We start from the raw sequence: 14,701 nt of genomic DNA, 5'->3' as shown, positions 1-14,701 counted from the left end.
AGAGAAAAACAGAAGAAAAAAAGGTCAAACATTTTTGAAAAAGCTCCAGGAGCCACTAGGGCGGCGCTAGAGAGCCGCATGCGGCTCTAGAGCCGCGGGTTGCCGACCCCTGGCCTAGTATAATGTGACCTCTCCTTTGATAACGAATGCGACTAAATATGTCTCAAAATCTTCTCTCTTTTTTGACGTCAGGGTGGAGGAAGATGGCGCTGGAGGTGGAACACGCCTGCAGAGGCGACGTGGTCGTTCGCTCCGAGGGTCGGAGGAGCTTCGTCTCCAGTCACGGCTGGACGGACGTGGAGTCGAACCGGCTCTGCAGCGACCTGAACTGTGGCCGGGTCACCAATCACACATCAGTGAAGGCCGAACCCGGGTCTCTCTGGAACAGCACCTTCCACTGCTCCCGGGTCTCCGGGGTTCCAGGGGTTTCAGCTCCAGAAAGCATCTGGGACTGTGAGACCAGAACCCGGCCGTCGGGGCAGGACAAGCTCTTCATCCAGTGTGGAGGTGAGAGTCGCTCCTTCACCGCCGCGTTTGAGACGGTTCGAGAAACAGATAAAAACTCACTTCAGATAAACTTAGGCCACGTTTGCACGTAGGCGGGTATTTAAACGGATATTTCCCCCTCTACGTTTTGAAAAATACCATCATTTCCAGGAACCTGCATAAATAGCTGTTAAGGTGCTATGAGCAGCCAAACCTACAGGGGGCAGTGTAACGAGAAGATAAAGTCATGCTAGCCAATCAGAATCCTGGAAAAAAACGTCAACAAATGACACGAGTAACTTCCAGTTACTTCCAAGATGAACCAGAGTCTTTGGTTTGGAGTGACAGAGAAGTGGAGTTACTTTTAAGTGTGACTTTAGAATATAAAACAGGTAAAATACAAGAAAATATTGACGGTGGCCAAACTAATTGTAACCACAGGTGTCACTCATGACGCTGGTGACGTTTCTGTCTCATAATGTGACGTTCTGAAGCCTAAATGTCCGTTTCTCTCCGTTTACAAGCAAACGTGAAGACGGAGTTTTTGCAAATCTCCACTTTGGTCGTTTTCAGAAATAATAGTTTTTGGAGACTTTGAGCTTCGTTTTCGTGTAAACGAACGGCCAAAACGCATGAAAACACCACCGTTTTTGCTACGTGTAAACGGGGCCTCAAATTCCCCAAATCAGCTGGTGGCCAATTTCTGTTTCTTTTTTCAGACCAGTGGCGGCTGGTCAGTAGGGGGCGCTAGCTGGTCAGTAGAGGTGCTAGCTGGTCAATAGAGGTGCTAGCTGGTCAATAGAGGTGCTAGCTGGTCAGTAGGGGGCGCTAGCTGGTCAGTAGAGGTGCTAGCTGGTCAATAGAGGTGCTAGCTGGTCAGTAGGGGGCGCTAGGGCGATCCGTCTGTAAATTTCCCGCTCCATTGTTCCCTCACTCGTGAACAAGATCCCGAGATACTTGAACTCCTCCACCTGAGGCAGGACTTCTCCACCCACCCGGAGAGGGCATGCCACCCTTTTCCGGTGGAGAACCATGGCCTCGGTCTTGGAGGTGCTGATTCTCATCCCTGCCGCGTCGCACTCGGCCTCAAACCGCCCCAGCACATGCTGGAGGTCCCGGTCTGATGAAGCCAACAGGACAACATCATCTGCAAAAAGCAGAGATGAAATCCTGAGGTTCCCAAACCGGATCCCCTCCGGCCCCTGGCTGCGCCTAGAAATCCTGTCCATAAAGATTATGAACAGGACCGGTGACAAAGGGCAGCCCTGCCGGAGTCCAACATGCACCAGGAACAAGTCTGACTTACTGCCGGCAATGCGAACCAGACTCCTGCTCCGATCATACAGAGACCGGACAGCCCTTAATAGAGGGCCCCGGACTCCATACTCACTGAACCCCCACAGAATGGCACGAGGGACACGGTCAAATGCCTTCTCCAGATCCACAAAGCACATGTAGACTGGTTGGGCAAATTCCCATGAACCCTCGAGCACCCTGCGGAGGGTGTAGAGCTGGTCCAGTGTTCCACGACCGGGACGAAAACCGCATTGTTCCTCCTGAATCCGAGGTTCGACTATCGGCCGTAATCTCCTCTCCAGTAACTGAGTGTTACTTTATGATAAATACCTGACTTGTAAGGAAATATGATTCGAATATGATTCGAATGCTGGACAATAATTCAGCTGCCCTTGATGTTTCCCTTTATTTTTGTGTGTCATTGGAAGGATTTTGAAAACCAAATACAGATAATATTTAATTCCTAACTTGTGTTCCTGCTGGTCCCTGCAGCGGAACCTTCCGTCAGCCTGTCGGGGCCGTGCGGCGGGACCCTGGACCTGGACGGGTTCCCGGTCTGCTCCAGCTCCTGGGACCTGGACTACGCCCACAGAGTCTGCCAGGAGCTGGACTGCGGCAACGCCGTGGTCAACTCCTCCTCCCCCCACACCGGGGAGGGCTACCACGTCAGCTGCGACCACCACCAGTACAAGCTGGGCCAGTGTAAGAGGGCCCGGGGGGCCTGCACCGGCAGGGTCAGCATCTACTGCACCGGTGAGACGTTTGCACCAGTTCCTCAACACATCCTGACTGGTTGGGGGGGGGGGGCATTATCAGCATCATCTACTGAGGTCTAAAGCTGCTTTCATCAACGAAGATTATGACTACCGTATAGAGCAGGGGTCGGCAACCAGCGGCTCTAGAGCTTCCCTAGTGGCTCCTGGAGCTTTTTCAAAAAAAAATTTTTTTTTCTTTCTTTTTTTCTTTCTTTTTTTCTCCTTTTTTTCTTTTTTTCTCATTTCTTTCTTTTTTCTTCTTCTCTTTTTTCCTTTTTTTCTCTTTAATTTTTTCTTCTTTTTTTCCTTTTTTCTTCTTTTTTTCTTCCTTTTTCCTTTCCTTTTTTATCTCGACATTTCAACTTTTTTCACCAAATTTTGAATTTTTTCTCGAAATTTTGACTTTTTTCTCGAAATTTCGACTTTTTTCTCAACATTTTGACTTTTTTCTCAACATTTCCACTTTTTCCACGACATTTTGACTTTTTTCTCGAAGTACATAATGAAAAAAAAAAATCTTCCCCCAGTTATAACTAATATAGATACATGCAGCATGTGTTGCCTTCATTTTCTGCGGCTCCAGACGTATTTGTTTTTTGTGTTTTTGGTCCAATATGGCTCTTTTTAATTTTCTCTCAAGAAAAGTCAAATGGCGAAAGCCGAAACGTTGAGAAAAAAGTTGAAATGTCGAGAAAAAAGTCGAAATGTCGAGAAAAAAGTCGAAATGTCGAGATTAAAAAGGAAAGGAAGAAAAAAAGAGAAAAAAAGGAAAAAAAGAGAAAAAAAAGAAGAAAAAAAAGGTCAAACATTTTTGAAAAAGCTCCAGGAGCCACTAGGGCGGCTCTAGAGCCGCATGCGGCTCTAGAGCCGCGGGTTGCCGACCCCTGAGCTATACAGAAGAATGAAACAAATATAAAGAAATATTTACATTCAGTTTTGGTCCCCGTATTTAGATTTCATGTCCATGACAACTCAATGGGGGATCTTTGGTTTTTATCTTTATTTTCACAGAAAGAGTTGAATTCAACGTGACGAGGAAATGTGGCGGCTCCCTGCAGATCAGAGTGAGAGACGGGTGGGAGTACGTGGCTGTCATGGACGCCTCCACGGAGCTGCAGGAGAAGCTGTGCCGAGGCCTGAACTGCACCCCGAAGATGCTGCAGGGCGACCAACGCCCTCAGGACATGGTACATCCTCACATAGGGCTGCCTCCTTTAAAGGAGCATGAGGCAGGATTTATGAAAATAAATGTGTATATGTTTTAAGTTTTCTAGTAATAATGTCAGGTGAAGCGTTCCAAATCAAAAAGAATGAGCCCTCTAGTGTATCTCTGCGTTGCCTTGAACAGGCTGTGTGCTGCAAAATGTGCTGCAATTCTGGGCCTGAATTTCCCGCGCTGGGCGGCGGATGTGACGTCACATGACGCTGCATGCACGTTCTCCCCGTTCTCCCGTGCCGGCTTCACTGTTGGCTGCAGTACCCCCAACGGCTGTCGTGGTGAAGGGTGGCGCTAGAGAGTCTCATTTCTTAAAAGGAGCCTCATGCTCCTTTAAGGCAGTGATTCTTAACCATAGGGCCGCGGCCCACACTTGGGCCGCGAGCGCCCCCTAGTGGGCCGCGAAAAAAATTCTGTTTTGTAGGTTTGGGCCGCGGGGGCCGCGGGACTGCATCCCGACCATGTGGTGGCGCTAATGCGTTAGTCAGTTGTTACTGACTGCCAGCCGGTGGAGGAGGGAACCAAGAGGAAGAAGCGGGGGAGAATAATGCCGCGGCACGTTCCATTTACCTCGGACACTGATCTAGCTGCACGTGTACTATTAAGGCCTGTATTTACGGAGAAAATCCTTTGTTTTGCACAAAATAGGTTTAAATCCGCGAGGATAAGGGATCGTTTACTTGGTCTGCGCTCAGAGTCGGCTTGGATCTGCCAGTATCAGGGATTGATTACTTGGTCTGCGCCCAGCAACGGGGAGAGCGAGCGCCGCGTGATCCTTTATTTTTATATTCTCCATCGTGGCCACAACTAAGCCCAAAGCCCGAAACAGACTCAGAGCAACGCTGGATGCTACTCTGAGAGTGAGCCTTTCCCCCATTCCACCCAGACTGGACCTGATTGTGTCTCAGAGGCCCAAGTGTCTCATTAAGAGCTGCAGATAAAAAGGAAATTGTATTTTTTTTTTAATATGTATATGAAAGAAAATAAAGATTCTTCTGGTTCTGCTATGCACAAATATAGTTTCATTTGCACTTTATTTCAATTTTATTTACAGTTTATTTAATTTAAAAACATTATTTTGAATGTATTTATTTTACTTTTTATTAATAATAATGGCTTGGTTTTATATAGCGCCCTTCAAGACACCCAGAGCGCTTTTTACAGAGACCATTATTCATTCTTACACATTCACACTGGTGGTGGTAAGCTACGTTTGTAGCCACAGCTGCCCTGCAGACTGACAGAAGCGTCAGTCGGCCCTTCCGACCACCACCAAACATTCATACACATTCACACGGGGCAAGGTGGGTAAGGTGTCTTGCCCAAGGACACTACGACAGCAACTGGGACTCAGCGGGATTCGAACTGCCGACCTTCCGATCATTGGACGACCCGCTCTACTGCCATCCATTGATTGAATTATATGTATATATATTTTTTATTCTGAGTCCTTCCTTTTTTATTTAAGTAAAATCTAATTATTGATCTTTTTTTATTAATAAGCCTGAACTGATGGATTTGTCCTAGTATAAATCAAGCTTGACGTGTGCATGTTAACATTGACATGTTTCATAAAAGTCCGTGATGATCATTTTATTTGACAAGGTTTTTACTTGGGCCCTGGGCCGCTCTGTACTGAAAAAATTGGGCCTCGAGGTCAGAAAGGTTAAGAACCCCTGCTTTAAGGGACGCCCCGATTTCAGCAACGTAGGCACCAAAAAAAAAGGGACATCCCCAAAACTTCTAAACTGCATAAAAAAATATTTATTCTACCGTATTTTCTGCACTATGAGGCGCACCTAATGGCCTTATAATCTGGTGCGCCTTATATATGGATCAATATTGAGCTGCAACAGGTCTGGCAACCATAGACATATACAGGACTGTCTCAGAAAATTAGAATATTGTGATAAAGTCCTTTATTTTCTCTAATGCAAAAATGTCCTACATTCTGGATTCATTACAAATCAACTGGAATATTGCAAGCCTTTTATTATTTTAATGTTGCTGATTATGGCTTACAGCTTAAGAAAACTCAAATATCCTATCTCAAAAAATTAGAATATTCTGTGAATCTTAATCTTAAACTGTAAGCCATAATCAGCAATATTAAAATAATAAAAGGCTAAAATATTTCAGTTGATTTGTAATAAATCCAGAATGTATGACATTTTTGTTTTTTTAATTGCATTACAGAAAATAAAGAACTTTATCACATTATTCTAATTTTCTGAGACAGTCCTGTAGATACAGGTGAAGTCATGCTAGCCAATCAGAATCCTGGAAAAAAACATCAACAAATGACACGAGTAACTTCCAGTTACTTCCAAGATGAACCAGAGTCTTTGGTTTGGAGTGACAGAGAAGTGGAGTTAAGGCTGAATTAAGCTTCTGCGTCACACCAACGCAGAGCACACGCCGCAGCCGTGACGCCGTGCTGAACCCTTCAGACTTCTCCGTCACTCCATTTGGTCGCTGTGCAGTACCCCCCGCGGCCGCTAGTTAGCGATCTTTTTCTGAATGGTTTATCCGACTTTTTCCGGTCACAGTGAATCAAAGAAATAAGGACAACTATTGTGCAAAAAACAAAAACAAAAAAAATCACACATAAATGAAGAAAAGAGCCCTGGAAGTTCACTATTGATTCAAACCGGAAACCGGAAATGCTTCGCTTTCAAACGAACCAATCACAGCTCTCTCTGTCTGCGTTTGGTCTGCGTCTCCTCGACGCGTAGTTACAATTTTCGGGAGGTGCACGTCACTGACGGCGCAGGTGACGGCGTGTCCTCTGCGTCGATCCAAACCACACGCCGTAGGCACGGCGCCATTTTGACGCAGAAGCATAATTCAGCCTTTACTTTTAAGTGTGACTTTAGAATATAAAACAAGTAAAATACAAGAAAATATTGACGGCGGCCAAAAAAATTGTAAACACAGGTCGCACTCATGACGCTGGTGATGTTTCTGTCTCATAATGTGACGTTCTGTAGCCCTTGAGGTTTCCTCTTATTTTCAATTCAATTGAATTTCCTGTATTTGTTTAACAGGGACTGTACATATTAATAGACACAAGTGTAAATATTCACGGTTGTAGCCAGTAATTTCCACCATTCGTCCCCGCGGCAAATTAATGCCAGACACAGAATCAGACACCAGCAGACATGCGCGACGAGATATGACATCCATATCGACAAAGCACAACATTAAAAAACATGACTGAGCATTACAGAAAATAAAGAACTTTATCACATTATTCTAATTTTCTGAGACAGTCCTGTAGATACAGGTGAAGGTCAGAAAATTAGAATATGGTGTAAAAGTTAATTTATTTCAATAATTCAACTTAAAAGTTGAAACTAATATAGGAGTCTCATTACATGCAAAGCAAGATATATTCAGGCTTTTGTTGTTATAATTTTGATGATTGAATTGTTTATTGATTTCATAAAATATTCAAATTTTTCAAGATTTTTTCATTTAGGGTTTTCATAAACTGTGAGCCATAATCATGAAAATTATAACAAATAAAGGCTTGAAATATCTCACTTTGCATTTAGTGGGAAATAATATATTTGTTTCACCTTTAGTTAAATTGACTGAAACGAATGAAGTTTTGCAATATATTCTAATTTTCCAACCTTCACCTGTAGATTATGACATCAATAAATAACAGAGAGCGTACCTTTAATATATCCTGTCCTGTCATGGTTAATTAATTGTTTGATTTGTTAAGGAAGGATTCCTTTATGCAATATTTAACCCTTGAATACCGTGGTTGTCATATCGGTTTGGACTGTAATTCTGAAGTTTTCTTTGGGTCTAGAGTGGCATGACGACCAGCCTGGCCTGCAAGTCTGGAGCCAAAGACCTCAAGTACTGCGTCAACCTGCACGCGCCTAAAACCAAGAAACCGGCCGTCTTCTACTGCCACGGTAACCAAGACCCGGAGTCCCCCCCCAAGTTCTCTCACATCCGGTGTCGGACGGCAAAGTGACCTCTACAGAAGAGTATTAGAGCCAGGCAGGAGAAAAATAAAAATAATATAATATTTATTTATTTTTTAATAATATTATATATAATGCAATTTTGAGAAAAAAGTTGAAATGTCAAGATTCATTTGAAGAATAAAGTCAAAATTTCATGAATAAAGTCGAAATGTCGAGCAAAAAGTCGAGAAAAAAGTTGAAATGTCGAGATTAATGTTGAAATTCAATTTCAACAAAAAAAACAAAAAATTATTTATTTAGATTTGACAATGCATATTGATTACAGAGGGGTATTAGGGCCAGGCAGGAGAAAAATAAAAATAATATTTTAGAGGAGGAAGATTTTTTTTTCATAATGCACTTTGAGAAAAAAGTTGAAATGTCGAGAATAAAGTCTTGAAAAAAGTTGAAATGTTAATGTTGAAATACAATTTAGAGAATAAAGTCGAAATTTCGTAAATAAAGTCAAAATTTTGTGAATAAAGTCAAAATTTTGTGAATAAAGTCGAAATTTCAAGAATAAAGTTGAAATACATTTCAACTTTATTCTTGAAATTTCAACTTTATTCACGAAATTTCGACTTTATTCACAAAATTTTGACTTTATTCACGAAATTGTATTTCAACATTAACATTTCAACTTTTTTCTCGAAATTGTATTTCAATATTATTCTCAACATTTCGACTTTTTTCTCGAAGTGCACAATAAAAAAAAAAAATCTCAAATATTTTTTCTCCAGCATGGCCCTAACACTCTTCCGTAGACTTCTGCATTTAGAGTCGGTGAATCAGGTAAAGTATGAAACCATCAACTTGTCCATTTGACTTCAGGCTATGAAAAAGAGAAGACGATTGAAACACCATCGGTTCCTACCGTCGCCATCGTCCTGGGAGTGGGAGTGGCTGTGGTGTCGGTGATCTTGATCGCTGTGTTTGCCAGATACTACTTCATCAGGAGAAACAAGAAACGCAGAATGTCACGTGAGTACATCTACGCAGTTAATTACACACTTGTAACCACTTTGATTTTAATGTTTTCTTTCTTCTTTTTCTTTTTAATACCATGTTGATAAAAACCTAAGGCATATATTATTCATTTTTAATATATAATATATATGATATATATTTTAATATATCATATATATTTATTTTATTAATATATCTTTTTTTTTAATTATTATTATTTATTTTTTTTAATGTGAGGGGTGACATCCGTTGCTAGTCGAACACACAAGCTTTGGAGATCTGTAAGAGAACGAGAACAAGCAGAGACACAAGCAGCAACCGTTTCAGGTCCCTGAGACTGAATCAAAGCTAGGCTACTGCCCTTATCTGCCCCCCTCTTCTTTCTTTCTTAAAATGTGTTTGAGAGGGACTATGTGCAATTAAAAACATAAATGTAAACATTTGATGCATTGCACCAGAGTTAGCTTTGGGCTAATTAGCCTCTGCAGTCCCTTGGTACAAATAAATACAGCACAGATAAAAAACATCAAACATTTTGCCTGCAGGTCAAATGAATTCTCGTTCAAAGTTGTTGTAATGAGGCTTTTTTGCCACTAGAGGGAAACTTTTCTCTGCACTGCCTCCAATGTGATCCCTTTATGAAGAGGCTCTACAGTAGCAGCTCTGTGCTGATAGGACAGATTAATTTATGTTGTTGGCCCAAGTGGGACCCAAACACCCCCCCATTACGGTCTTATTCATTATAGAACTGTTCTTGCATGATCTGGGGCAAATAAAAGGAAGTGGTACTTGATCTTGACCCAAAGACGGGGTACTTGATCTGGTTCCAAAGACCGTTGTACTTGGGTACGGAGTGGGTTTGGGTTTGACATGGACAAACTTATTATGTTGGTCCCTCATGGTTTCAGTACTTTGGGCCCAAAATGAACGGCTTATGGAGGCCAGATAGACGCGACTCATGAAGGATACAAGTGAACTAAAGGGCATAGGACTAAGAAAGTGGCAAATTATATGTGTCAAGTCCACCTCTTTTTCCCTCCAAAGGACGCAAGGACACCTCAATTCCAATTTACTAACTGTAACTGTAAATTTATTATAATTTCAAACAAAACAAATTGTTATGATTTTGAAACAATCCTTGGTCCGGACTGGCCTTTATTTACACCATTTAAATAAACCATTTGCTATAGGCCTACACAGTGTCAAGTGTTTCTAATTTCTACACCGTACAGGCGATAAAAAATTTAATGCGTGTTCAGGGATGAAGAAGCTGGTGGTGGAAGGAGAACAAGCCATGAAGGTTGGGGTCGTAGTACCCGCAAGAACTTTAATCTACTTTCACCCCTGAGTATAACCAGACTTTCGAGCTTGAGTGCCATATTGATTATCGACTGCCGGCTCCGTGCGTGACGACGTCATTCGTGCTCACGGGAATTGAAAAGGGAATTGTTTTCAAAAATTTGCAAAAAATTCCAAGGAATTGAAAACACTGAGAACCGGTTCTGCACAATAACCGGTTCTCCATTCCCATCCCTAGTCATGAGACCTGCAGGTAAACCAGCAAGACCAAAGCCAAAAAACCAAACCAGTCGTAAAGAACCGAAGCAAACGTCTTCACGGGATCCAAACATGTGAATGCACTGGTTTTTTTTGTTTCAGTCTAAAAGTCTGAAAACACTTTCTAATGTTACTTTCAATGCTGTCAGGGAACGACGGGGAGTTTTACGAGAGTGGCGAGTACGAAGACGTCGACAAACTGAGCGAAATGGACGACTTTGGTCGCGACGGTGAGTTTCAGAAGTCCTTCATGTATGTTCTATATATGTTCTATATATGTATATATATATTAATATATATATATCTGATTCTGGACGGTGGTTGTGATAAATAAATCCTTGTGTTGCAGGTTTCGGGGCAGATTCTGAGTTAATGGGGGAGAAGGACAGACTCAGCGCGTCGTCTTTGCCCTACGACGACGTGGACGAGGTGACGGAGGGTCAGCCCCTAACCCCCCCCAGGTCCTCCGAGGCCCCGCAGGACGAAGGAAAGGATGGAAAGTTCCGACCTACTCTGAAGCTGATCCTTTTGTTTGTTTTTGTTTTATTATTTGCACTCGTAAAAAGGAACATTACACAGAGGAAAAAAAGTTAAGAAAAGATGCGAAGGAGACGTCATAAAAACCTGAAGGGCTTATAAGCGACTCCCTTCCTAAAAACAAGAAAAAATAAAAAACAATAATTCACAAAACCATATAAGCACAATACATAGGCCTATACAGTCTAACTGATAACTCAGAGTTATATGATACTTCAGAATACAATTAAATAGCTTGGAAATATATTTGAATAATGGTGAAGGAGAAACACAGATATATTAAAAATCTATAAACTTTTTTTCAGCTTTCTTTTGAATGCAGATAATGTTGAGCATGTTTCACTTAGATGTTTTAAACTGATCCACAGCACAACACCTTGATACATAAATGAACATTTAGCAACTGCGGTTCTACAGAAGGGGAAATGCAAATCATTCCTTCTTCTTGTGGAGTATGAAGGATACGGAAGGGTATCAGGGCCATGCAGGAGAAAAATATTTGAGAGGGGAAGATTTTTTTTTTATTGTGCACTTCGAGAAAAAAAAGTCTAAATGTCGAGAAAAAAGTCGAAATGTCGAGATTAATGTTTAAATACAATTTCAGACGGGGGCACGGTGGTGCAGCTGGTAGTGCAGCCGTCTCACAGCAAGAAGGTCCTGGGTTTGATTCCCGCCGGGGACGCTGTGGGCGCTGAAGTGCGTGTTAGTTCCCCCATGACTTCAGTGCCCACACCCTGGGTGGGGTTGGAGAAAGGATCTTTCTGTGTGGAGTTTGCATGTTCCCTGGGTAGCTAATGTGAGCTACCCTGTGAGCTACCCTCACAAAAACATGCAACAGTCCTGGGCTCTACTGCCCCCTCTGGCCAACCGGGGTGCCAGATGGGGTGGGGAGGAACTGGCCAGAATAACGTGATCCTATAAAAAACCGGGGATAAAAAAAAAGAAATACATTTTCAAGAATAAAGTCAAAATTTTGCCTTTTTTTGTCAAAATTTTAACTTTATTCACAAAATTTTGACTTTTTTCTCAAAATTGTACTTTAACCTCAATCTTGACATTTCGACTTTTTTCTCAAAGTGCATAATGAAAAAAACTCTACCTCCTCGAAAATATTATTTTTATTTTTCTCCTGCCTGGCCCTAATACTCTTCTGTAGAAAGATAATAAGAATTAAACTCAAAATAATTATGAAAATGTCTGGGTAAAGTTAATGGAGAGACTTTATACATCAGGATTTCTGTTGGATACTTATTCACATCGTAGATTTTTATTATTTGTAATTTTGAGGTGTGGATGGTGTTAAACGTGGAGAGTTAGGAACAATTCTTACCAAAGATTTTTGGAGTGTATGAATAGGTTGTAAACGTGTTTGTGTTAAAACAGATGGCGTGACCTACGAAGTGGAAGACGTGCAGGAGAACTACGACGACATCGACGCCGACCCCGGGGCCGGGGCCGACGCCGACGCCGACCCCGGGGAGGCCCCGCGGACGACGGCCCAGGTCCACGACGCGCCTGATCCCGGCGCAGCGCCGCCTGCAGGCCGGCTGCAGGAGGACGGGGACTACCTGGTGCCGGGGGAAGACGGGTGAGGCAAAGCTGGGCTGAAACCTAGAATCTCCTCCCTCTGGCAGAACGGACGCTCCGCAAATCCTGCTGACTCATGCTAGTGAGGATAAATACATACAAACACGAGCTTTTAAATGCAGCGAAGGAAGTAAACATGTGAGTTAAAACCAACCCACAAATACTTCAAACAGGAATTATTTTAAAGGACATACAATCATCGCTGTTCTGTTTGTTAAACACTTGTGAAGCTGTTATTATAACAAAATCTGTTATTGTTGATAGGATATTACATATTATATATATATATATATATATATATATATATATATATATATATATATATATATATATATATATATATATTTTATATAATACAAATATATATAATATAATATCTTTGCATGTCTTATATATACATATACATATGTGTATATAATATATATACTGATATATGTATATGTAAGTATATATATATATATAAATGTATATATATATATATATATATATATATATACACATATATACTTGCATATATATGTGCATATATATATATATGTATATGTATGTATATATGTGTATATCTATATATAGATATACACAAATCTGTGTAGTAAAGCTAAGCTGAACTGTATTATTGTTCTTCCCCTTTTTTATCTGCTAACCAACTGATTTTATGTTTTTTAGAGACACTCAGAATGTGCTGTATCAAATTCTTTGTATGTTTAAAAATATACGACGTAAAGACAGTCGATGAGCTTGCATGGTTATTTCCATTGTGGTATTATTTTCTAGTCTTTTTCGATCCCCATGACGAGTTCATAGCTTTATCATCGATATTTATTCAAAATCATTTGCACCACACTGTCATCAAGAGGCGCTTTAAATTCCTTTAGGTAGAGTTTTTGGAGAAAATAACAATCTTCTTCCCGTGTTTGAACGACCACCACGTAGTAACGGGAAAAAAGACCGAAGGTTCAAGGTGCTCCAACATTAACCTGTTTTAATTTTTAAAAAAAAGAGATAATTAACTTGTTAATTCAGAAAAACAGCAGATTTTTTTTTTTCTCAAGTGAATGCAATACACTTCTGCACTAATGACAGTCACCCACAGACTGAAATAACATCCTCTTTTAAGAATTATTTACGGTGGCCGAGACACACCATTGCTGAAAATTAAATAAACGCTGCAAATAAAAATAAACGCTGCAAATAAAAACAAACCCCGCTGCAAATATAAAGAAACGCTGCTGCAAATAAAAATAAACGCTGCAAATAAAAACAAACCCCGCTGCAAATATAAAGAAACGCCGCTGCAAATAAAAAGAAACAACGCAAATAAAAAAGCCACAACGGAAGGGAAATACCGGGGACTATTTTTGCCGATGCACCGGTGTTTTTTACGTGAGAGGAGAAGAAGAAGACGAAGAGGACGTAAGTGAAAAGGAAGAAATAAGAAGAGCGAGGAATAAGAAGAACAACGAACGAAAAAATAAGTGAAAAGGTTAGTGTTCAACGTCGCTACGTGTAATTTTTAATGTGCAACACCGGTGCATCAGCAAAAATAGTCCCTGGTAATTCACTTCCGTTGTGGCTTTTTTTATTTGCGTGTTTTTTTTAATTTTATTTGCAGCGGGGTTTCTTTATATTTACAGTGTTTATTTTATTTGCAGCGGGGTTTATTTTATTTGCAGCGGGGTTTCTTTATATTTGTAGCCTTTTTTTATTTGCAGCAGCGTTTCTTTTTGTTTGCCGCGTTTATTTTATTTGCTAAGCGTTTATTTTATTTGCAGCGGCGTTTGTTTCTGTTTGCAGCGTTACTTTTATTTTCAGCAATGGCGGGTCTCGGCCACTGTAATTATCTGCATGTTTTTACATTACGGCATGTTTTTTCTTTTATTATGGGCATGCCAAGTAGTGGCATGACCATATTGCAATCGTCCAGAATGGCCCAAAGGGCAATGTTGCTAGCATTTCGCTAACATGCTAAAGTCGCAAAAGTCCCACGTCACACCAGCGGGTGTACAGCATGACACCGCACTGATGTGGAAAAAAAAAATCCCCCAAAAGTAAAACACGGCCGAAAAATTGAGGAAAAACATGAAAATGAAGGCGATATATTAGTATCTAGAAAAGGTTTCCCTTTTCTTATTATGGGCATGCCAAGTAGTGGCATGACCATATTGCAATCGTCCAGAATGGCCCAAATGGCAATGTTGCTAGCATTTTGCTAACAAGCTAAAGTCGCAAAAGTCCCACTGCGCACCAGCGGGTGTAGAGCATGACCCCGCTCTGATGTGGAAAAAAAAAATCCCCGAAAAATACAACACGGCCCG

At 41.2% G+C, this 14,701-nt stretch overlaps 1 protein-coding gene across 1 annotated transcript in view; it reads left to right on the top strand.

The window, feature by feature from the left end:
• LOC133456430 (antigen WC1.1) overlaps positions 1–12,391 on the top strand; it is a 42,183-nt gene extending 29,792 nt beyond the window's left edge. The window contains exons 12-20 of the mRNA XM_061734905.1: positions 193–507; positions 2,275–2,535; positions 3,549–3,724; positions 7,577–7,685; positions 8,571–8,720; positions 10,412–10,492; positions 10,612–10,792; positions 11,217–11,251; positions 12,183–12,391. Coding sequence (XP_061590889.1) covers positions 193–507; positions 2,275–2,535; positions 3,549–3,724; positions 7,577–7,685; positions 8,571–8,720; positions 10,412–10,492; positions 10,612–10,792; positions 11,217–11,251; positions 12,183–12,391 — 1,517 coding nt within the window. The remainder of the gene's footprint in view (positions 1–192; positions 508–2,274; positions 2,536–3,548; positions 3,725–7,576; positions 7,686–8,570; positions 8,721–10,411; positions 10,493–10,611; positions 10,793–11,216; positions 11,252–12,182) is intronic.
• The last annotated feature ends 2,310 nt before the right edge of the window (positions 12,392–14,701 follow it).

Source organism: Cololabis saira, chromosome 12, assembly GCF_033807715.1.
Source record: "Cololabis saira isolate AMF1-May2022 chromosome 12, fColSai1.1, whole genome shotgun sequence".
In the NCBI taxonomy this organism is placed as follows: Eukaryota; Metazoa; Chordata; class Actinopteri; order Beloniformes; family Belonidae; genus Cololabis; species Cololabis saira.
Note: the sequence above shows the minus strand (reverse complement) of the source record. Positions and strands in the feature narration are given on the sequence as shown.